General features: G+C 35.2%; 3 protein-coding genes across 5 annotated transcripts; all 3 read left to right on the top strand.

The window, feature by feature from the left end:
- Positions 7,938-11,830, top strand: LOC105168649 (WAT1-related protein At3g28050). 2 transcript variants are annotated; one of them, XM_020695674.1, is made up of 7 exons: positions 7,938-8,311; positions 8,432-8,494; positions 8,865-8,967; positions 9,861-10,092; positions 10,178-10,336; positions 11,105-11,256; positions 11,443-11,830. In XM_020695674.1, exons 1-7 carry the CDS (start codon positions 8,227-8,229, stop codon positions 11,555-11,557), a joined length of 909 nt encoding a protein of 302 aa, XP_020551333.1. In that variant the 5' UTR covers positions 7,938-8,226; the 3' UTR covers positions 11,558-11,830. The 2 variants fall into 2 exon arrangements, with proteins under 2 accessions (XP_020551333.1, XP_011087083.1); XM_011088781.2 differs by having other exon boundaries at positions 7,939-8,311; positions 8,854-8,967.
- Positions 12,217-15,728, top strand: LOC105168231 (WAT1-related protein At3g28050-like). Of its 2 annotated transcripts, XM_011088224.2 has the most exons (7): positions 12,217-12,612; positions 12,691-12,753; positions 13,167-13,280; positions 13,767-14,001; positions 14,106-14,264; positions 15,164-15,315; positions 15,409-15,728. In XM_011088224.2, exons 1-7 carry the CDS (start codon positions 12,416-12,418, stop codon positions 15,542-15,544), a joined length of 1,056 nt encoding a protein of 351 aa, XP_011086526.1. In that variant the 5' UTR covers positions 12,217-12,415; the 3' UTR covers positions 15,545-15,728. The 2 variants fall into 2 exon arrangements, with proteins under 2 accessions (XP_011086526.1, XP_011086527.1); XM_011088225.2 differs by lacking the exons at positions 15,164-15,315; positions 15,409-15,728 and adding an exon at positions 14,397-14,908.
- LOC105168229 (WAT1-related protein At3g28050) lies at positions 19,442-23,725 on the top strand. Its single transcript, XM_011088222.2, has 7 exons — positions 19,442-19,799; positions 19,906-19,968; positions 20,974-21,087; positions 21,933-22,164; positions 22,264-22,422; positions 23,087-23,238; positions 23,331-23,725. Exons 1-7 carry the CDS (start codon positions 19,603-19,605, stop codon positions 23,467-23,469), a joined length of 1,056 nt encoding a protein of 351 aa, XP_011086524.1. The 5' UTR covers positions 19,442-19,602; the 3' UTR covers positions 23,470-23,725.

Below are 24,091 nucleotides of genomic sequence, written 5' to 3'. Positions count from 1 at the left end.
ATGTAGAGTTGTCTAGAACTATTGGCCTTTTATGAATTTCTAATCCTTATATTAATTTATAAAATTGTTAGTTGGAAGAGGTAGAACACTGATCAGACAACATTAATGTTGCTAGTGAAAGTAAGATAGAGATCAGCAACTATGAATGAAGTGCGACATTAAATTCCCCGACTGTGTATGTGTCTTGCATTTTGAGCTTGCATTGTTGCATCTTGTCCTCAGCTTGTAAGGAAAGACCTGAATTAATTGCATGGTAAATATAATATATTTATTATGTGATTGATGTGTAGTTTAAAAAATATAATCAAACAGATTTTAAGTATACCTGATCCGGCTCGAATGTGCGAACTCGATCAACGAGCTTGATCTGACCATGTCACCTCCCCAAATTTGTGATTAGGGCCTGAGGATAAAATAAAGAAGTTAGGCTAGTCGGGTTCGTCCCCGACGAAAAACTCCGACGCCCAAGTTAGGCAGTGGTCGAGGTGGAAATATGCGACCTGCTAGCAAATATATGCGATCTGAAGATAAACGGTCAATGTAATAAATGTCCAGTTATCTCCATTTGGTCAGGTCTGAAGTATTTATAAGACACGTGTTGACACTATAGATCAGTCCACGTGTTATGATCTGAGCCTCCTCTACTTCGATAGTGCGGTGTTCAATCATCTTTCATATCCGGGTCAAGAATGCGGGGCGGGTCAAGGCGATCCGACTTGCGATGTCATGCGCGGATCCTGGAGAAATGACTTTTTTGTCCTTAATGAAGGGCTTTTTTATTTCAATAATTAAACCTCCATCAATACCATATTTATTTTATAATTGATTTTATTTAATCAAATTTAATTTAGATAAAAAAATTTCGTCTATAAATTGGCTGGTTCCGAATTAAGGAGCCACTTAAGTAAGCTAGTCAAAGTTTTTGTCTCTGCCAATTGCGCGTTATGGATGAGCAGCCCCCAGATCAGCTGCTTGCTTGCTGAAGCCGGCCCACGCATGAGCTGCCTCTTCATACGCGTGGAGCAAAATCGTCGGGAAAATAAGTGAAATTCTCCTATTACTTATAGATTTATTGTTAGTGTCAGATTCTCGACTCGCGTGTCAATTGGAGACGAAAATTGGCTATATTAATAAATCTTTGATTCCGTCAGGTGCATTTCACATCGATTTTTTATAATCGATAAGTTTGAGTGGCTTATAAGTCTAAAAATATTCTCCTCTTTCTTGTAACACAACTTTTTAGGATAAAATCGTAAAACTCATACGAGATTAGGTTGTGCAGACAATACTTTGTGTAATGGGACATCAATCACGTCGTACAACCGTACTATTTGGCATCGAATGTAGAAACAAGGCAATGTGCCCTTCTTAAAATCTCTTTTCTAGAGGGTTAATGATGTAGTATTTATCCCACACTGATTGCAAACAAGAAGTCTGAGTAACTCTTCCTATAAAAATGTATTTTTCGTATAAAATTGTGAGACTCATATGAAGTTAGATCAGATAATACCTCACAACAACTACAAGCAACGACGATTTCCTCCTAGGTTCATTTTCAATACACAATCACAAAAATATATATAAAATTAGAACGAACAATACCTCACACCAATCACGAATTCCACAGCTAATCATTTCTTGCCATCAAATCTTCAAAGTGATTGATTTATGAGATCCAATAAATTAGAGGCAATTAGACTACCCCCATGGTGCCTAGCAATGTACATGACATATATAAGAACCAATGGAGTCACATTGTGGGGGAAGGTTGGAAAGCACTAGCTAGCAATATAATTGTTGCAAGACACATTGCACTCTGCCCTAAATTCCTTGTTCCCATAATCCAATCAATACTCAAAATCTACATAAAAAATCACAAACACATATGGAATAAAGGACACATAGATATTAAATATATATAGTAAGTGGGAGGAGTTGAAATCTGGTGGTGAATATTTTGTCAAAGAGAGAAGAGAGAAAATTAAACTTGAAGGCCAGTGATGAAGGAGCTGGATGCCACGCATGTCTGCCCTTTCAAATCTGGCAAAATACTCACTCTCTCTAGTACTCCTCACCCATTCAAAAAGTTGCAACTCATGTACCTGCGTGCACCCTGTACCTTTACAATTATTGATCAAGTTTGGCAGCCCCGCCCTCTTTAGGCATGTCAGTGGTTGAGTCCGCATCGTTAGACATTTTTCATTTGAACGCTATGAGTTTCAATTTTATTGAAAACGTAAAAACACTTATATTTATAGTGCTTGATTCAGTAGAAATTATATGTGTTTCATTATTAATGTACTGGTAGAACTGCAGTGATCAAGTTACGCATGGATGTCCCACTACTCACGTGTTTTTTAACAGACAACAGAAAGGGATTTCACTACAAATGTTGAAAAATGAGCGTTGTCCGAAGCGAAAACCCTAATCTAATATGCATTTATATAGTATGGAGAGACATTTCAAATAAGGGCATGAATTGGTATGTTATGTAACTTAGATTGGTGAAAGGGGAAGAGGGGAAATTGAAGAGGTAAAGGGTAAAAGAAGTTGATCAAATGTACCACAACAATTTATTGCCATTTTGCTGAAGGAAAACTCTAAGCCATCACGTGAGTTGGGATCTTACTGTCTCTCTTCTCTGCTCTTCCTATATTTTTTCTGTTTTTCTTTTTCTTTTTTTTTAACATCACTCTTTTGAGGATGTTATGGTAATTTCACATTTTATGCCCGAGTTACGTAATTCATTTAATTATAACTTCAACTCAATTAATTAGGTAGTTATTAGTTCGAGTTTTATTCATTTACTACTGCTCATTTTTGTATTACGTATTGATTTTTAATTGAAGTAAAATCGACTGTACGGAAAAAATTAGGATTGATGAGGAGAAGGAAGAAAAACAAGAATGATTCGATTTATTCATGTTCTTTGTCGTACTTTTAGCGTACAACATCCCTTAATCTGTGATTATTGCTTCCTCGTTACCTTAAAGAGAACTCGAAAATCCTAGGATTGATTGGAGATTAAAGTTAGGACACCTCTAACTATATAGCATTAGTCATGACTTGATTAATGATCCCCTATGCTTAAAAGGGCTCTCATGAATCAAATGATTAAACCTTATTTCTTATACAGAATGTTGTAGCAAACATATATGATCACAAAAGAAAATGATATGATTGCATGAGCGTTGGTGGGGGCTATTGATGATGCTAGCTTCTTTAGCCAACAGAGTTTTTGAAAAGGACTCGCAATCATGGAGAGATGGAATAGGCATCTATGCTTTGTGATTGAGGGCATGACTGAGATATATGTGGGCCTCAAATGATGGAGACATTGGATCAATCTCACACAAAGTGCCCCCCTCTCCTTTTTCTTGTCAATCAGACACGTTCTGCGCTGAAGTCATCTATACTGTAGTAGAGTTGAACTGAAAAAATCTTAAAAAATAGAGTATTTTGGGCAATTCATTGTAAAAATTGGATGAAAACCTAATTAAATGTACATGTTGTTAGACGGACATTAAAATTAAGAGGGTATTTATAATTATATCAAATTTTGAAGAAAATTGATGTAGTTTATGGTGAAATGAAATGACGAAAATGTGACTTGTATTGAAAGACTCAAAAAAGGGGATGATGTTTATCACAAGGTTCTTGTATATTCCCCCAAACTACCAACCATGACAAGTCCAAAATCTCGCATATTTTGCACACACTTAAGAAGTTCCAACAAGGTCACTTCAATGTCACCAGCCAACACCTGTACTTTGGTTGTTTGAGTATCTCTTTACAGAAGAGAGTGCACATGGAGGCATGGTTATAGTGAATCTAAGATGCTCTTTGTTCTTTCTCTCTCTTTTCTTTTCAAAAAAAGATATTATTTTTATTAGTGGTTATGTCGTAATAATTAATTTTTTTAGGTTTTTAATGGTCAACCAAATACTTCATTCTACAAATAAAATTCTAAATTTAGATACATTGTTGTCAACAGATGCAAGAACATGGTGAGAGAAACATACGTATGTAAGTAGTCTTGTTTGATAAGTGTAAGTATCCGTTACGTCGTTCCGACTTATTTATTTAAATCATATGGGAGCTGCAGTTTCTCTCATATCTGTATCTAATTAAGTAAATTTGAATTAATTATATAACACACGTATATTATGCAATAACTTTCATGTTATGAAATCAAATTCGACACTGAACTACACTTTGAGTACAACTCTCAAGAAAAATAATGCAATGTAGCACATCAAATCTCCAAATTTTCATGACCAAACACTTATTAAAACATTTTATCATGGATTAGGCCCATCACATGAGATGAAAAGCTCATCACACAAGTTGCTAGCCAATATGGTTGGTAAATATTGTTGTTTTCTTGTGGGAACATGATTATGCCTTTGCCTCAACCAAAAATTAAAAAAAAAAAAGAAAATCACACCCATAATTATATTTACACCCTTTATTATTTATTTATTTATACAAATTACTCATAATTTTTATATATTACAAAAGCCATCCTTCACAGTCAATAAACAGGGTTAGTTTATACAATAATATTGATATTTTCTGGGATATATATAACAGTTTTTTAAAAAATAGAAATGATTTGTATAAATAATATTGATGTTTCTGATGTTGTATATATAATTATTCAAAAGGCGAAAATAATTTACGTAAATGACGGGGTTTAAATATAATTATCCGAAAATCATAATCCTTTATTACATTTTGGGATTGAATCTCACGTGTCATCATTAACACGATGTTCATACCATTGGGAACTTTTACATGTTAGATGTGACAGTTGTGGTTCAAAATTCAAATGGTGATGCTTATCAAGTTCAGCCACTTCGACTTTAACTGATGGGCCATTAGGCCCACTTAGCTTCGGACCCACAATCTTTGCGGCTTCAATTGCAGGCAATAGGTAAGTGGGCCGGATCCTTTTCAGTCTTGCCTAACCCGAACGTGGGTCGTACGTATGGTCTGTGGATCCAAGAATCAAACTTTTAATGATTTCTATATTTAAACAGAAAAGTCGATTTTTATGGGATCGTAAATGATTCGAGTTGAGTTGAACACATTATTGTTCAAGATTTTTTTTATTTATTATTGAGTTTGAAAATTAACTTTTAAATTTAATCTGATTATTAATCGAATTAAACTCAAACGATTTTTAATTCAATTAAATATGAATCAAATCTGAGTAATTTAATTTATTTTAAATACATTTTATAATTTCTGCATTAATTGAATTGAGTTCGTGCCTCAGCACAAATGTAAAAAATGTTTCTTTTTATTTTAAAAAAAAGAAACTTAGCAAACACACTCCAATTATTTGGGAGTTTATAAAGTCATCTTTAAATATTATACTATATATTTTGGCACCTTTTATGATTTTTCAATATTTTATAAAATATTATGAGGTTATAAGATGATCTGTATACACTCTTTTTTTTTTTAAAAAAAAAATAGTTAATTAGATTATGAGTCCAATCCAAATTCTTGTTGATTTAGTTCTAAATATTGTCAAATTTGAGCAAGTCTTTATTGTGGATCAAATAATTTATATATCTATTTGGGCCCAAATGAATTGGGCTTGGGCTCGGTTCATTAATTTCTCACTTAGTTCGAGTCAATTCATTGGACCACAATTGAGATACATGCCGTAAGGTGTGGTTCGCTTTAATTAAGTTCTATAGGTTGTTTTTAAGAAATTATTTTATTGAACTTTTGAAACTTACAAATTGTATGAGTCAATAACTATTATTACAGTAGAATAACACTCATATATTAGCAAGATTGAAAACCCATTATCTCATTTATTGTAAAATATCAACTTCGCCAACTACATGATGGTTGGTTTGGCCAACGCTTTTGTCAAATCTCACGTCTTTTTGTTTGAAATTCAATTTTTCGTTTTCAACATTCATATACCTAATACACGCTCACACCAAAAATGCAGAGACGGGACCTCCTATAGAGAAGTTTTGTATTCAAATTATTAGACTATGATGTGTAGACTTGTTTGAAACATGACGTAAGGTGTCATTTGCTTTGATTAAAGTCCTGTGGATTGTCTTTGAAATATTACTTTATTAAAGTCTTGAAGTTTATAAATCGTATGAATCGGCAACTACTATTAAAATAGACAAACACTCACATATAGCGGGACTCAAAATCTATTATTATTATTATTGATTTTTAAAATAAATATCATTGATTAAGTACGAGCTTCCGCCAATATAACGTCACAAAAAGAGTTAGGAGGCTCCACACCCTCTGTGATTTCACAACCAAATTGAGCTAAACGATGAGCTACTTCATTTGCATCTCTACGGACAAATTTGAAACTAACTGCTCCGGCATTGTTCAGGAGCATTTTAGTGTTTGATATGATTAAACTAATACCAGAAAGATCATCCTTCTTCGAATTAAGTCGTTGAATAACCGAGACAATTCCCCTCAATAATGCATTTTTCCCAGCCGAACTGAAGGCAAAGCTCCGCTGCCAATCGAGCTGCAAGAACCTCTCCATGCTCTGCATCCTTGACTCCATTGTGGCCCTCCGTCCGCCATGCTATGCATCTCCCTTCTAGTCTCACTTTTTTTTTTTGACTTCTTTTTTGTTTGAAATTCTTTATTTATTTCTTTTCAACAATCACAGACACATAGCAAAATTCGTAAACACGACGTCCATCACATTACTCATATTGGATGACTAAATAATTGGATGCACGTCCACCAACAAAATTAAGACTTCATTTACTTGTAAACCAAAATATTGGACTCACGTTTTATTTATTTATGGAAATAATTGAAATCATAGAAAATTAACAAACTAAGTTCTCGTACAAAGAAACGGGCAGTCCGTGTATATTGTTGATTAGTGATATAATTTTTAAATATTAATCCTTGTGGCACATTCTCTTTTCATATATATAATAAAAAAAAATTCACATTTTAAAATATATTATAAATAATAATAAAATATATAAATCAACATATCACACTTCACCAAAAAAAAAAAAAACCCAAATTTATGAGTAAATTAATATTATGGTGTCACAAATCGTTGTTTGTGAATAAAAAAATATATTTTTTTTTATATTAGGATAGACATAATGGACTTTCAAATATTAAATATGATCTAAAGTTTTCACATAACATGAAAATGCAATAATATAATTTAACTAACATAAGGGAAATATTTCATGTGAAATATCAATTAATCATTTGCCCTCACCTAACCTTCAAAAACTCTCCACCTACTCACACATCTCTTTTCTTTATGTTCCAACCCCCCCAAATAACATATTAATTATTAAATCATCCATTACAAGATTCATCTCTTGCTCAAAAAACGTAACATAACCAATTAAAAGGTAACGATGTATTCCCATTAATTACAAATAAGAAATTTGAAAGTATATATATTTCAAAATTTCATCTTCTTAATTAGATTTTTTTTAAAGAAAATTATGAAGTTTATATAAAATTAATGATCATAATAACTCGTACAATTGAACATCAATTGCACTACACCCCATATTAAGAGGGCATTAAAGGTTGGATTGGGTTTTCTATATTTGTTTATTTTTTGTATCTTTTATTTAATTTAAAATATATATGTGTCAAGCATTAAATCATACAATAAATATAAGTAGCTTATCTATATTAAATAGAAAAGATATTTAAGGTACATGTGCGAATGATCAATATTAGGGATAATTATACCGTCCTGTGCTGAGTTTAATTTGATTATATATAAATTTTTTGTGATTTTAAAAATTACATTTAGTATTTTATTGTGACCGTTAGTCAAAATTACATTTATTTTACCCTAATTCAAGAAGAAAGTTCTACTCCAACATGAACTTGCGAGTGTAACTACTCTATGAATTATGTTACCTACCAATTATCATCAAAATCTTCCTCCAACTCACTGCATCTTCACAACCCATTAGTGGCATAGCATTCTCCATCTCCCTACTGAATAAAAAAAGAAAAGAAAATTCTCCAGGCATACAATAAGTCTACCCCCTCAACAAATACTTCCTCTTGAGCTCAAACTTCACACACTTGAGGTGGGGAGAAGAAGGGGTTGTTTGATGGGGTGGTTTTCATGGATGGAAAGCTCACTGCCCTTCATGGGTATGGTGTTGGCAGTCACTGCATTAGCCACCAACATGATCATTAGCAAAATGGCTATGAATAATGGCACCAGCTTCTTCATTTTGTCTGTCTATTCCAATGCTTTGGCCACTCTTATTCTTTTTCCTTGTGGCTTCCTCTTCCACAGGTTTGTTTATCCTCCTTTTTCTTGTAAATTTTCTCCTCAAATTTGTTTCTTTTTGTATCCATTGATGAAAATGAGTATCTGGGCTGTGGTTTATTTGATTGTGTTTTGAATTCTTGGCAGGTCAAAGCGCCCTCCACTCACCTTCCCAATACTCTGCAGGATCTTCTTGCTTGCTTGCTTTGGGTTAGTAAAATTAGTTCCGGCTAACTTCTATTTATGTGTGTTTTTGCTCATAATCTAGATTTGAATTGCTTCTTTTGGTTTCGAAGAGGTGAGCTTAAACTGATTAATTGATATTCATTCATCCTGTCATGGTCAGAGAACTATGTTTTTTGAGCTGAATTCATCATTTTGAGAGTAACCATGTCAAGATTACATACTGTACCATAGGCCGGTTTTTTTTTTTTCAATTGATTTCTGCAACTTATTGGGAAAAATGGAAAGTAATCTAGAATAATTGAAGAATCTGTATGTGGCTCGTGAATAGTAATTTTTTCAGTTTAGTTTTGTATTTTGGTTCATTCATATGGATTTTATATCAGTTGTTTAGCAGATATCGGCAGCTATGCTGGCATAAATAACAGCTCCCCAACACTTGGAACAGAGTTGCTGAATCTTGTCCCAGGCTTTACTTACATACTTGCCATCATTTTCAGGTTACACTTTTCTTCTAGTGATGTAAAAGTCAATTTCTTGATCTTATACCTGTGCTCTTTCCTGCTAGGATCAAGTATATATTTACTTTAACTCATCTGGTATTTGAATCTTAAGCCAAACAGAACCTTAACTAGTTAGCTCAATCTGAATTTGGGTCACTTGTAGGAAAATCTTGTTGAGGTGATTTGATTCTCTTGGGTTCCCTGTCCTAAGGACCTAAGCTCTAACAAAACTAAAAGAACTTTTAGCTTAACTGATTAATATTAAGACAGTATCGAGCAGAAAAATTGAGTTAAAGTTGATCCGATACTTAATATTTTTGGCCGAAACCCTTGAATAATATAACTAGTCGGCATGTTTGTCAACGACTAAGACTGACATGACGGGAACCTAACATGGCTACGAGTGGTTAGAAATATGGTAATGAGAAAGATGTGGGGAAGGCATCAAAGAGAATCAGTCGTACTTATTTCACAAGATGTTGAAAGGAGAAGTAGCTAAAACAAGAACGAAAGCCAAAGTAGGAAGTTAAAAATATGGATAGGTATGTCAAGAATTGTGGCACCAAATGCTTTTCTGGTTATTCTTGTTAGCATAATTCAAATGCATCATTGTGAAGGTATGCAGATATGATAAAGCTGTGTATCGTCATGCTATACATTATTTTTGGGGAAAATGCAAGCAAACCCTGTGATATTGCAAATGAGCAAATTATCCCGGAAAAAAATATAGCAGATTGCTTTATTTTAAAAAGCACATGGGGGTAAATTGCTAATTTTTTATCGTAGGGGAATGATTGTTCATTTGCAATATCACATGTGGGTACATTGCATTAAGCCCCATTATTTTCCCTTTACGAGCCTGTGGTGATCCAAACTGGATTTATGTGTAGGATGGAAGGGTTAAATTTGAGAAGAACGAGCGACCTATCAAAATCATTGGGAACTCTGGTCTCCATTGCTGGGGCATCTATTGTGACTCTCTACAAGGGACCAGCAATCATGAATAAGACACTAACTTTAGGTTCTTCCGCGCTCTTTACGCCATCACAGCAAAATTGGGTCCTTGGAGGAATGCTGCTCGCTATTGCTGCTTTCTCAACTGCAGCATGGTCTATAGTTCAGGTTCGACTCTTTGAATTGTTTAACAAAATAGAGCAAGTTGTGCATGATTTGAAAATGAAAATCATATTATTCCTTCCTTGACCAGACTTGGATTCTTAAGATATACCCAGCGGAGATGATCATAGTGGCTGTTTATTGCCTGTTTGTGACTGCACAATCTACACTGGTTGCCCTGATTTCAGAAAAAGATGTAACAGCTTGGAAACTTCAAGCAGACATGGGTTTGGTTGCTGTAGTTTATGCGGTAAGTGAAAGATTTCGGAGTTTTCTAGTAGTGACGAATCAAGTATGAGCATCGTAATATCATCGTGAATTACAGCAATACAACGACACCCCTGAAAGTGAATTTTATTTTCAACCATACTTCTCCGCTTTTTGAAATCAGGAAAACCTCGTCTCTAAGTCTCCACCCTAAAAGAACCATAGAGTTACCTCCTTTTTGATCTTAGATACAAAAACTTGAACATTTATGTCTTCTCAGATTTCTGAACATCACTACGTATCTAAATGGAATCTGAAGGTACGTATATGGTATAAGCTGGAAGGATATTCTTGGTAATTTCAAATTGAGAGAGGCATAATTATAATCAGACAAACTTCTAAAGGAGGTAATTCTAATTAACCCCACAAATAGGGTGTATCGGCATCAAAAAACTCATAAACTTAGTGTAGATTGAAGATTTTACCAATGTGTTGAGTGTTCTCAACTAAGACATCAACAACTTTGTTTCTATAGGATTATGGAAAGTACCCAAAGATAAATTCTCTTGAAAAAATTGTAACTATACTCTGCATGCTACTGAATTTATTGAAATGATTGGAAATAATATCCTTCTGACATTTATTGCTCGTAATTGTGTTTTACCTCTTCGCTGCCCCTCAAAATTGTATATGACATTGAGGATATTGAATTGATGCTGTCGGTTCTCAACCAGATGAATTCTTTGTAGTCTTGTTTAACTCCATGACAGCGACTTTCTCTCTAACTCAAATCCAACACATTTCAATGCAGGGAATCATCAACATAACATTTCGACTCTACATGATGTCATGGTGCCTCTCAAGGACCGGCCCACTTTTCGTTTCTCTATTCAATCCTTTGACGATTGTTATTTCTGTTGTCATTGGCGTCGTCTTTTTTCATGAAGTGCTCTATTTTGGAAGGTATTGCCTAAATCTTGTTTCGCTCCACGTTTATAGTTTCTTGCAGTCTTGACATTTATACTATGATACATCCTACATGTCCTGGGCCGCTTCGAACAAACCATGTAAATCTTGTGTCCGTTCTAATGGTATTCGTGCAAGAATCCTAACACTTCACATGGACAATTCAACTCAATTTTCTTGCAGTGTGGCTGGTGCACTTATACTGGTTTGTGGGTTCTATGCTGTTATTTGGGGGAAGGGAAAGGGGGGAAGGCAAAGGAAAGCAAGACGAACATGTCTGCTGAAGCCTCTAACGTAGAATCAACAAGCCATGAGGTTCCTTTATTGCAAGACAATGTGTAAGAAGCCTAAGACTTCTTCAGGAGTTCATACTACACACAATGCTTTGTATACCAAATATTGAACTATTGTTATGCACCTTTTATTTTTAGAAAATTAAATATATATCAACTGTTCATTATATTGTTCATGACATCTTAGTCTATTAGTTAAGCTTGAGATTCCATAAATCAGTTCGGTCTATTCGTGTGTGTATTTGTTTCACTTTAAATGAGTTTATTATAATTTAGTTCATTATTCTTTATTATATTGTCGTATTCATTGAATCTGTTGTATTGTCAAATCGAAACAAATTACTCAATTTCTTGAAATATTAGTGTAATGTAATTATTGGTTTTTTGAATTCCAAAAAATTAAAAGAATTGCTCAATACACACTGCTCACAATATGTAACATGTTAAGGTATTTGTCTCACTTTACATAAATTTATTATAATTTATTTTATTATTTTTTGTTATATTTATATAACTAAATACATATGTATTGTCAAGTTGATGTTTGTCAATTCGACTTATTATTTAATTGTTTGAAAAATATAGGTATAATAATATAAATATTTTTTATTTATAATTCAAAAAAAGAAAAAAAAAATGCTGGATATACTGGGCACCAAGTGTAGCATCCCATCAATGCCGCTGGAAAAGGAAATAGCACAAAAAATCAGAACACTCCATCAATCAAAATCGGCGGGGACCAATTGGAGAAGATGAAGGATACACGCAAAAGCATTCAGACACAAAGTCTGAACCTTTTCTTCTAAACGTCATTGCAAGACTAGACTCCTCTTTCTGCCGAGTGCCGAGGGAAGTGGGAGGAGATGGAAACTAGGCAGTGGCCATGGATTCAAAGCTCACTGCCATTCATAGGCATGGTTTCGGCAATTGTAGCTTTAGCCACAAGCATGATTGTAAGCAAAATGGCCATGTCCAAGGGGATCAGCTTTTACATACTGTCCGTCTATTCTAATGGCGTCGCCACTCTTATCCTCTTTCCGACAGCATTTCTCCTGCACAGGTGCGTGTCTGAATCCGTCTGTTCTGTGTTCTATTTGGATCATTTGGGAAAAGGGAATGATAACGTGATTGTGAGCAGGTCAAAGCGGCCGCCATTATCATTCCATGTTCTCTGCAGGATTTTCTTGCTTGCTTCTTTTGGGTACGTGGAATTATTTTCAAAGCTTGTTGCTATGATGCCCCGATGGGATCCTCTACTCCCATCCTATGTTACATCTCCTGTTGATTCTTGAATTAATGCCACATGGACAATCTTAAAATTTAAGATGATGATAAGAGTTTTGGGAGAGAGAGAAAGTACATGTGGGCAAGAAAGAGAAAAAATAGAGGGTTTTTTCCAAACAAAACAAAGATAATCCACGCCAAGAAAGAGAGGCAATAGACAATCTTATTTTCTATTCTCTTTTCCCCCTTTTTCTTTAATTTTAAAGAAACAAAAATAGAAAATCCATTTGGCGTGCATGACTGACTGACATGCTTCGTAGAATACACTTGGATTTTTGCGACCGGTACAAAAGAAACACCAGCTATTGAGTTTGTGGATTGTTTTGCTAGATGTTCTGCGGACATTGTTGGTTATGCTGGCTTAAGCTATAGCTCCCCGACGCTGAGTTCAGCTATGGCGAATCTTATTCCAGCATTCACGTACATCCTTGCCATAATTTTCAGGTACTACTCTTTGATTCCATAGTCATGCCACTCACTCACTTAGCAAAAACAATTTATGCTGATTGGTTAACTTCTGCCAGCTGACATAGCAAAAATCTTCAAAGTTCGCCAGAAAATGTCAGTCTATGCCATTGCTACGCTGATAAATTCATCAGCAGCGGGCGGCAAAGTGGTTTTGTTACGTATTCTATGGTAACTCAAGTTCTGTTGATTGTAGTGCAGGGGTTGCATAAAAACAAACCAAACTGTATTTGATATTCAGTTGAACAAGTAATTAAGGTCAAATTCATCCAGAAAATAACAATAAAATGCTTCTTGTTTCTGGTTGAACTCACTGATCCCTGATTTTCATATGATGTAAATGTTTGTCTCCTCTAGTTGTAGACTCTATGGTCGCAGATATGGATATGAATGGATGTACCATGTTGTCACACATTTTCTCCTTCCTACTTCACCTCCATTGATGATTTAAATTGTTCCTTTCAGGATGGAAGAAGTACATTTGAGAAAATTAAGTACGATTTCTAAGGTTTTGGGTACTTTGGTATCCATCTCGGGAGCATTTATCGTGACTTTCTATAAAGGACCAGCTATTATTGGTAGAACATTAACGTCTGGATCTTCGACATTACTCTACTTGCAACAGACACGGAATTGGGTCCTGGGAGGACTTTTTACTGCTTGTGCTTGTCTTCTGACGGCATTATGGTGCATACTACAGGTTTGACTTCATGTTAAACAGCTCGTTAATAAGTAAAAGAAAATTCACTGAAATTGCTAATTATTGTAGCTCTAGTCAACTTCCTTGCATTAATAATGTTGCAGGCCTCAATACTGAACATGTATCCAGCCGAGATGATCGCAGTCGCCATTTACTGCTTTTTTGTGACAATCCAGTCTTTGGTGGTTAGTCTGATTGCAGAAAGAGATTCAACTGCTTGGACAATTGAAACGAAGATTGGACTAATTGCTGTTTTCTATGTGGTAAGCAATTGATATGACTACCATCACCATCTCAATCATCTTTATGTGTGTGTGTGTGTGAGAGAGAGAGAGAGAGAGAGTGAGAGAGAGTTTCTACTATCTTTGAAACAAAGCTCAATTTGCAAAATTCAGGCTACATTTGTTGTGAGAGAGGGAGCTCAAGGAATTATCAAGTTGAAACAAAAACACAATTGTTGGGAATTTATCTGAGCAATGATGAGGCTAAAATGAATCCTATCAAACTATTACAGAGATGATGATGGGTCGAAAACCCTTATACAAATATACTTATAAATTCACGAATAAATAAAGAATAAATAAACAGATATGAATATACAAAATATAAAAACAGTAAATCTCAGTAGAAAATTGACTCACTAGACAGATCCATCAAGGAGGAAGCCCAAACACCACCAATGGCCAGCGACCCCTTAATGGTTGCTAAAACCCACATTCACCAAGGTTCAGTCCACTAAGAAACACAATAAACCACTCAGAACCACCAAGAAAGCATCTACAAAGGACCACAAAGATTTCTTCTCAAGAATATTTACAAAGAACAAAAAAACACATAGAGTTCACAAAGAATAGAGAGAGAGGATGGAATGACAGAGATGAGGAGACGGGTTATTAGGGTTATGGATTCATCTGCAGAGGAGAGAAATAGAATCAAAGAGGAGCCGGATCGGGTAATGGGCTGGGTGGCTTGGAGTGGGCTGGATCGAGGAATGGGCCAAGACAGCAGATTTGGGCGAGCCATCCAAGGTATGGGCTTAGGGCCTACCAATTTTGATTCTGAGCCAAAATTTTGGAACAAGTAGGAGATGGAAAGGTTTCCAACCAAACACTAATGAAGAAATCAAACCAATAAATCGACTTTCTATAATTTGTCCATGCAGGCTATCATTAACATAGCATACAGGCTCTATGTTACAGCTTGGTGCCTTTGGAGGACTGGTCCGCTCTTTGTTTCCCTGTTTAAGCCACTGACGATCGTCATTACCGTTGCCATTGGCGTCATATTTATGAAAGATGACCTCTACCTTGGCAGGTACGTAGTTCTTGAAATTCCATTCTTAACATTCACAAATTTTTTCAGATAACTTGACGAAATAATTTCCATCTGGATATATTTTATTTTCAGTTTGGTTGGGGCATTGGTGTTGGTTATTGGTTTCTATGGTGTGATGTGGGGAAAAGCTAAAGAAGGGAGGTTATATAAGGGAACAGAATCATCAGACTTTGAGGTTCCTCTGTTGCAAGAAAATGTCCAAGTGTAGGTTGTCTGTAAACATCTATTTAAAAACTGAGCCATGCTACTTATACTCTGAAACTGTGAAAAATAGCAAATATAGTGTATAAAGATTTTGGAGAATGTAAAGTTACAGGCATGAATACGTTTGTATGGATGATATCAATTGGTGGAAGGTGCATTGATAATTATCCTCCACCCAATTTGGCAAATGATTCTTTGTTGTCGTGGGGTTTCCTTTTCAATCACCATTAAGGATCAGGACATGTCATTGATACTTACAAGTTAGCCGCCAAATTAGCGCCTCACTCTCACTTCAGCAACACACCAAATCCAAAATTTTCAACTATTTAATTTAAAGTCGTCCGTTTCTATTAACTACACGAATAGAACATGGTGCATTGTTGGATTTTTGTACTTTGAGCGACAGATTGTTTGCCCTTGAGAGTTTTATCGTCCCTCACATCATCTTTTTATCTGTTTATGCTCCACATGTTTTATAAAAAGACATTAATATTTAGTTGAGTTGACATAATATTTTTGGATAAAGGAGAGCATTGGGTTCAAATCTAAGTCCCCCACTCTTGTCTTTGTAACTTTTTGAAAAAAAGAAACCGCTTCATGGAAAAGTATTAAAAATAGGGATAGTCACATTCTCCTATTCTTATATTTGATGTAATTATATGAAAATTCCTGTGGTTTGAGAAATTATATTGAGTAAATTTGATATTTGTTTTTGTCTGATAAATATATTTTTTTGTTAATTAAAATTTACTGAATTTGTTGATATTAAAAAAAATTGAATGAAAACATCACGATTGACTTTGGTAGGCCCAAGCCCACACATTTGGATGGCTTGACCCATACCCATGCCTATTACCCGACCCATTCTCACTCGACTCGATTTCTCATTTAAATATTTGGGCCTCTATCTCTCTCTGGAGAATGAAAATCCCTAACCTTAATTCGTTGTCTCATCATCTTCTCTCCCTTCTCTGTTCTCAATTTTCTTGCCCCATCGTCTCCCTCTCTCTCTCTGATATCAATGCCTACATCCTATAAATATTCTGGTGATTTTTCTAATAAAAAAAATTGATCCTTTTGAGTGGTACAAATGTTCCTTAGTGGAAAACTAAGTGGATCTTTGTGACTGAGCCTTACTGGCAACTTTGAGTGGGTTTGTGATTGGCCTTGGTGGCGTGTGGTTTTGGGTATAGTAACCAGTGTAGTGGTTGCCGGCTTTGGTGGTTGTGAGCTGTTCCCATCGGATCTGGCTCCCTAAGACATTTATCTTCTTATTGTTCTTGTTCTTTCATTTACTATATTATTAAATCTGAAATATCTGGTTTGTATATTTTGTATTATCGATTCTTTGTAATAGTTGATTTGAGCGTTTGTTTATTTGGGCTCATCACTTGAGGGTTTTACACCCAACAGTGGTATCACAGCCTTCGGGTTCTGTCTCCAACGCCGATAACACCGTTCTTTTATTATTATGCTTTTTGCGAAATAATCCTCTTGATTTTTTTCACTTTGTGAGATTCTTTGTGAATATTGCTTAGTATGTTCTGTTTCTGCTTAGTGCTTACTTATGAAAAATCGCAATATTTTCTAAAATTATGTTCTTAAAATTATCTTTCTAGAAATATCTTGTTGAGTTCGCTTTGTACGAAGAACAGATAAGTGAATATTTTTCTGGAAAATCTAATTTTTGCTAAGTGCAACCTCTAAAATTATTTGTTGTGTCCAATAATTTCCTAACTGTTCTTACTGCATAATCTTATTCCTTTGTAGGTCTGAATTTATTTATTTCCTTAGTGCGAAAAACTAACTTAGTGTTGATTTTTTGAAAACTGATATTTTTGTTCCTTCTCCTATGTGGGAATATATAAATTGTTGCGTGCGAGTTTTTCCTCTAAAAATTGCTCAGTGCATAAATATTGCTTTCTAGTTTGAAATGCTTTATGCTTAGTGCAAATATTCATTGCTTACTGTTTATTCCTCCAAACCTAGACCAAATTTTTTGCTAATCCCTCACCTGGTTGTGCCTTTGAGGTTGTCGGATATCTGATTGAGGTTAAGTTAAGGCACCCTGATAATATTTTTTCTAAATTTATTAAGATTATTTATTCTATGTCCCGTTGGCACTTGATGCACTATTTTTCGTCATTTCTTTCTTAATCCTGCTGCGAATGGATGTCACGAGCTATTAATATGGTGCTATCCTATTTTGTGTTCCATTGCTGCATATGATAATATACTCATTATTATTGGTCTTTTCAATGGAAAGGTTTGGGATGTTGTTGACTGTGTAAGAATGTTGTTTATTGGCTAATTACTCTGTGTCTCTTGATATCTATCCTTATTTGTATGTTTCTGCATTTTTCGCTAATATCTCTATTTTGGAAGTACATATGGCAATGATGAATGTCAGATTCGATCTTGGACTAAGTTCCATCTTTTGGGTCCTCGTCTAAGGTGGAAAATATTGGAAAGTTATGGTCAATGACCAAAATTAATAGGCCCAAGTCCACACCCCTAGGCCCACACACCTGGGTGGCTTGGCTCATACCCATACCCATACCCATTACCCTCTCTCTCTCTCTCTCTCTCTCTCTCTCTCTCTCTCTCTCTCTCTCCGTGTGTGTGTGTGTGCAGAATGAAAATCCCTAACTCTAATTGTCCGTCTCATCATCTTCTTCCCCTTCTTTGTTCTCAGTTTTCTTGTCTGTCGTCTCCCTCCATACCCATTACCCTCTCTCTCTCTCTCTCTCTCTCTCTCTCTCTCTCTCTCTCTCTCTCTCTCTCTCTCTCTCTCTCTCTCCGTGTGTGTGTGTGCAGAATGAATTTCCCTAACTCTAATTGTCCGTCTCATCATCTTCTTCCCCTTCTTTGTTCTCAGTTTTCTTGTCTGTCGTCTCCCTCTCTCTCGGATATCAATGCCTATATCCTATAAATACTCCGGTAGTTTTTTTGATGAAAGAAAAATGAATAAATTCCTAAGCGGAATTCTTCTGAGTGGTCCGAAGTGTTCCTTTGTGGAAAATGAAGTGGGTCTATATGACTGAACTTTGGTGGTGGTTTTTAATGGGTCTGTGTGACCGGCCTTGGTGGTATGTGGTTTTGGGTTCAGCAATCGCTCTATTGGTTGTCGATTTTGGTGGTTGTGGACTATTCCCATCGAATTTGGCTCCATAAGCCATTTAACTTCTTATTGTTCTTCTACTTTCATTTATTGTATTATAAATTTGAAATATTTGGTCTGCATATTTTGTATTATTTATTCTTTGTAATAGTTGATTTAGGTGTCTGTCTATTTGAAATAATCATTTAAGGGTTTTACACCCCACAAGGTGCGTATTACGAATACCCACTTACTTAAGCTATGTATGAAATAAAAATAATTGATGTGCCACGATTTTACCCATGTAACAAAATTAAAGCTAGTACCAAATTTACATTAACTATTATTTAAAAAAGCTGCCTAACTCAATGTACTTCTGTTCTAAATTTATCAATCTAATTCAATGTATAAATATTTCAATTTTTTCTTTCTAAGAAACATAATTTCTTTTAAATTAATAATTTAATACCAACCAATTTTCTTTGCACGTTTCAATTTGTGAACATTTTCTAAAATTTGGTGTAATCAAATTAGGAGAAAATCATAATATTAAGATGGAGAAAGAATTAACCAATCAAGTATTTATATTAGTTCGGACTGAATTTTTTATTTTAATCATAATACGTCTTGATTTCAATTTAATTATAATGATAAAATATATTTTTGTATAAAATAAAAAATATAAATTTTTTTCCACATAATAATTTATAAAAATAATAAAAAATTTGAAACGAAATATTAGCTGAGCCACACATATATTCGCTAACAAGGAATTCCGCAGTGTAGTATGAAAAGAAAAAGAAATGAAGAAATTGCAAGCCGCCTACTTCCCGCTGTATTAAATTGTCAACTACTGGCCTACAAGCAACAGCATCCAGACTCCAAGTTTGAAACTTTTCTGCAAATTAAAAAGGCCCAAGATTTCTGTTTCTGCAAGTAGGAGTAGGCAATTCTTGGAGGAGATGGCGACGAGGCAGTGGCCATGGATCCAGAGCTCACTGCCTTTCATAGGCATGGTTTCAGCTGTTGTAGCTTTAGCCATAAACATGATTATAAGCAAAATGGCCATGTCCAAGGGAATCAGCTTTTACATTTTGTCTGTTTACTCTAATGGCTTCGCCACTCTTATTCTATTTCCTACTGCATTTCTCTTCCATGGGTTTGTACCCTTTTCTCTGTTTTACTTCTACCTGTGCATCTCTAATTTAGTATGTGTTGTTGAAAGAATTTTCTGAGTTAATTGGGTGAATTTTGATTGTTGGCAGGTCAAAGAGACCCCCTTTATCATTCCCTGTTCTCTGGAGGATTTGCTTGCTTGCTTCTTTTGGGTTAGTGAAATCAATCTTCAAAATTTAGTACCACTGTTTAGTGTGTGTGTGTTTCTGAATTGAGTCCAAGATTGTGGTGCTTTAGAACTGTAGCGTGCAACTTTTGGGGGAAAATATTCGTTCATCTATGATGCTGGGTGATGGGTTTTGGCAATTATTGGTAAATTTCAAGAAACTATACTAAGAAAGAGATACACAAGAAATATGTGGTAATAGGTTCTTGATCAGTCCTGTTTTGGCAATGAGCTGATTGAATGTGTTCCAAGTTCAAATAAAAAATATAGAGATCAAATGATGTGGGCTGTGTTCGGATGCTGATGCTGGGATTGGTTCAAAGCTATATATAGTATACATATATGGTTGATTTCATCTGAGGTTTGAAGAATAATATGTTGTATCAAATGCATTGCGCTTAGCCCAACCACAGTTTATTTCTGGTAGACTCCTCTATCTGCCAATCAAATACTTTGATTCTGCACGGTCTAGTGCACTAGGTGTAGCATAGAATGAGTCAAGTTGAACACTTCGATTCTCAGATGGCATAGGGAGAATTTAATACTGACTTAATTCCACCTTAATTGATAGAGTATAACATGGAACTTGTCTGTAATAAGAAAATTTTGAGCGTAACTTCATACAGCCAGCATTTGTGAAACTGGAAAATAATTTTTTATGAAGTTTCTGCTGCAACTTCAAAGGTTCAATGTCTTTATTCTTGAAGAAATCATGACTAAAGCACCAAAATGGGATAGGATGTCTATCATCTTTTCATGCGAGAAAAGACATTGATGTGCTGTTTGTTAATGTTAACAATGACTTCGAAGTTTATTACTTGTTGCATAAGTGACTGAATTCTGACTTTGTGAAAATGAGGCCACAATCTCATATTGAGATATAACTTGGCTGTTTCATGCATGAATCTTGGACATGCTGAGTAGAATAAACTTGGATTCTGCTGCTTTTGAAGAGATCATGCTCATTACTTTCGTGGATTTTTCTTGCTAGATGTTTTGCAGAGATTGGTAGTTATGCTGGCATAAACTATAGCTCTCCAACACTTAGTACAGCCATGTTGAATCTTGTACCTGCATTCACATACATCCTCGCCATTATTTTCAGGTAAGATAATTCATTATTAATTGGTTAATTATGCTTGTGACCTGCTTAATACTTGGCATAACAACAAGGTTTGTTAGAGAATTAACAGACTAAGCAACTGCTAGGTAATATTTGCATCAGAAGATTTCATACTAATCCTGATTGCCTAATATAACTCATCCCTACAAAATCTCCGGAGATGTCAATGATTCTATTCATAATTAACCAGAAGAAAAAAAAAGAAAGTTGGCCTTTCTACACGTATATCCTTGTATTACACCAATACTTAACTGCATCAGATTTCATACATGTTAACAAGAGAAGATAGACAATGTTCTTACTTCTAGAAATTCTTAAGAGAGGGAACAATTTGGCGGTGGTTTTAGAATATGCAATGTCATATGCAGGCTATCAGCCTGTATCAATATATCAATTTCTTTAAAACGTCTGGTGCCAAGCATTACGACACTACTCTTCTATGGGATTGAAGGTGTGTCCTTGTTGCAAGTGATCCATGGTAACTCAAGCTCTCTTGATTGTGATGCAGAGATGCATTAAACAACTGAAGGAAGCAAGCTACCCTAAGGATGCTCCACTATTCAATAAGTATTCAGTGTTCATTTAAAACTAAGTAATGTCAAAATCATCCAAACATAACCCAAAAAAAAAAGGGGCTTCTTCTGGTTGACTCCAATGATCACTGATATGGATAAATGTAAATGTTTGTATTATGTAGTTAAACTGACACTCTATGCTTCTTTCTTGGCCTCGATGATCACAGATATGGATCGTGAATGTATGTTATCATGTTTTAGCGCATTTATCCTTCTTAATTCACCTCGATCTACATAAATTGTTTGTCTCAGGATGGAAGAAGTACATTTGAGAAAATTAAGTACCATTTCTAAGGTTTTCGGGACTTTGGTTTCCATCTCGGGAGCATTTATTGTGACTTTCTATAAGGGACCAGCTATCATCGGTGCTATAACTTCTGGATCTTCTACACAACTCCACTTGCCGCAGACACAAAATTGGGTTCTAGGAGGATTTTTGCTTGCTTGTGCCTCTTTTATGACGGCATCATGGTGCATACTACAGGTTTGACTTCATATTAAACAGCTCACTGGACAGAAAATGAAATGAAATTGCGGATGATGTGACTTTGAAAGGTTTTTTTTCCCCTTAACAATGTTGCAGGCCTCAATACTGAAGATGTATCGAGCCGAGATGATTGTAGTTGCTTTTTACTGCTGTTTCGTGACAATCCAATCGTCACTGGTTAGTCTAATTGCAGAAAGAGATTTAACTGCTTGGAGAATTGAGACAAAGATTGGACTGATTGCTGTTTTCTATTCGGTAAGCAAATGATATGACTACTATCACCATTCTCAATCATCTACACTTCTGTGTGTGTGTGTGTGTGTGAGAGAGAGAGAGAGAGAGAGAGAGAGAGAGAGAGAGAGTTTGGCTTATCATTCAGTTGAAACAACTTAGATTTCAAATTTCAGACAACATCTATATTTCTGGATCAAACTACCTGAACTGGCTTGCCTTTTTATCTAGTCTAATAACTGGCATAGATCTGTTAATCTACTAGTCTAATAACTGATATTAATCTATGCATCCTCTCGAGTTATCTCCACGTATGATAATTTCGTGTATCTTCACTATGACTACTTTCTAAGTTTCACCATCAGAGCCAAAAATAGATTCTTGACCGACCACTATTGAGAAACCCATCCAATAAGCTGGTGACGTCTCTATACCGGCTTTTTGTCTAAGTTTTGGCTATTCATTGCTTTCATTTCTATGCATCCTTTCAAAGTTTTCTCGAAATCCTGTAATGAAAGTCGACTCCCTAAGTTTCATTGTAAGAGTCAAAAGGAGATTTTTGCCAAACACTACTTGAGAAATCAATCTAATATACCAGATAGGTCTCAACATCAACTTCTTGTCTGAAACTAAAAATGAAAAAGTTTCCGATCAAAGTAAAACATAATGCACGAATTTGTCCATGCAGGCTATCATTAACATAGCATACAGGCTCTATGTTACTGCTTGGTGCCTTTGGAGGACAGGTCCGCTCTTTGTTGCCCTGTTTAAGCCTCTAACGATCGTCATTGCCGTTGTCATTGGTGTCATCTTTATGAAAGACATTCTCTACCTAGGAAGGTAAGTCTTGGAATTCTATTCTTAGCATTCACAATTTTCTTCTGGATAATGCAACGAAATATCTTCCGACCACATTTCATTTTTATTTTCAGTTTGATCGGAGCATTGGTGTTGATTATTGGTTTCTATGCCGTGATGTGGGGAAAGGCTAAAGAAGGTGAGTTAAACAAGGGAACAGAAGCATCAAGCTATGAAGCTCCTCTGTTGCAAGAAAACGTCGAAGAACCGTAAAATTATTTGTAATCATTTGCTGCAAGCAGAAAATTGAGTCATACTTGCAATTCTTGAACTGTAAAGATGGCAAAATAGTGTCTGAAGATGGTGAAGAATGTAAAATTACAGGCAGTGATCGTAGAAAGGTTGTTATAGGCTATAAATGAGAGCAGCCCCTTCTGAAGTGGGAGGCTGCACTGCGTGCATCCTTTTTGGGGCACTAATGTCCCAATTGTACAAGTAATCAAAGCATTTGAGGGTACCTTTGTCCCAATTGTACAAGTAATTAAAGCAAGTCCAGTTGCAGGTATTTTGCTTACTGGACATGACTAATGAAGAAAACTAAAACTAACTCAACCAGTCATATAAAAATTGGAATAACATAATAAGTTTTATGTGGTCCGAAAATGAACTCACTTGTAACATGTAATAACGATGTTCGTAGAGTATTGAGAAAATAAAATTCACTTCCGCGAAATCGGATCTCATAAAATTTATATGATAAACGTCGGATTCTATGAAAATTATATAATAAATGTTGAGTCAGACTACACGCTCTTATCAATATCCAATTTAACAAAAAGTGTTAGAGAGGAGTGAGTCTTGTCGGAAAGAGGAAGCATTTGCTGAAATTGAGTTT

This window comes from Sesamum indicum, linkage group LG8 (assembly GCF_000512975.1).
Source record: "Sesamum indicum cultivar Zhongzhi No. 13 linkage group LG8, S_indicum_v1.0, whole genome shotgun sequence".
In the NCBI taxonomy this organism is placed as follows: Eukaryota; Viridiplantae; Streptophyta; class Magnoliopsida; order Lamiales; family Pedaliaceae; genus Sesamum; species Sesamum indicum.
Note: the sequence above shows the minus strand (reverse complement) of the source record. Positions and strands in the feature narration are given on the sequence as shown.

What these genes read in the sequence shown, in the direction of transcription:
- LOC105168649 (XM_011088781.2), top strand. Translation starts at nt 8,121, where the DNA reads ATGGGGTGGTTTTCATGGATGGAAAGCTCACTGCCCTTCATGGGTATG. An exon ending in CAGCATGGTCTATAGTTCAG is followed by an intron (nt 10,093 to 10,177) that starts GTTCGACTCTTT and finishes TTCCTTGACCAG; the next exon opens with ACTTGGATTCTTAAGATATA. An exon ending in TGGTTGCTGTAGTTTATGCG is followed by an intron (nt 10,337 to 11,104) that starts GTAAGTGAAAGA and finishes ATTTCAATGCAG; the next exon opens with GGAATCATCAACATAACATT.
- LOC105168231 (XM_011088224.2), top strand. Translation starts at nt 12,416, where the DNA reads ATGGAAACTAGGCAGTGGCCATGGATTCAAAGCTCACTGCCATTCATA. An exon ending in CATTATGGTGCATACTACAG is followed by an intron (nt 14,002 to 14,105) that starts GTTTGACTTCAT and finishes ATAATGTTGCAG; the next exon opens with GCCTCAATACTGAACATGTA. An exon ending in TAATTGCTGTTTTCTATGTG is followed by an intron (nt 14,265 to 15,163) that starts GTAAGCAATTGA and finishes TTGTCCATGCAG; the next exon opens with GCTATCATTAACATAGCATA.
- LOC105168229 (XM_011088222.2), top strand. Translation starts at nt 19,603, where the DNA reads ATGGCGACGAGGCAGTGGCCATGGATCCAGAGCTCACTGCCTTTCATA. An exon ending in CATCATGGTGCATACTACAG is followed by an intron (nt 22,165 to 22,263) that starts GTTTGACTTCAT and finishes ACAATGTTGCAG; the next exon opens with GCCTCAATACTGAAGATGTA. An exon ending in GACATTCTCTACCTAGGAAG is followed by an intron (nt 23,239 to 23,330) that starts GTAAGTCTTGGA and finishes TTTTATTTTCAG; the next exon opens with TTTGATCGGAGCATTGGTGT.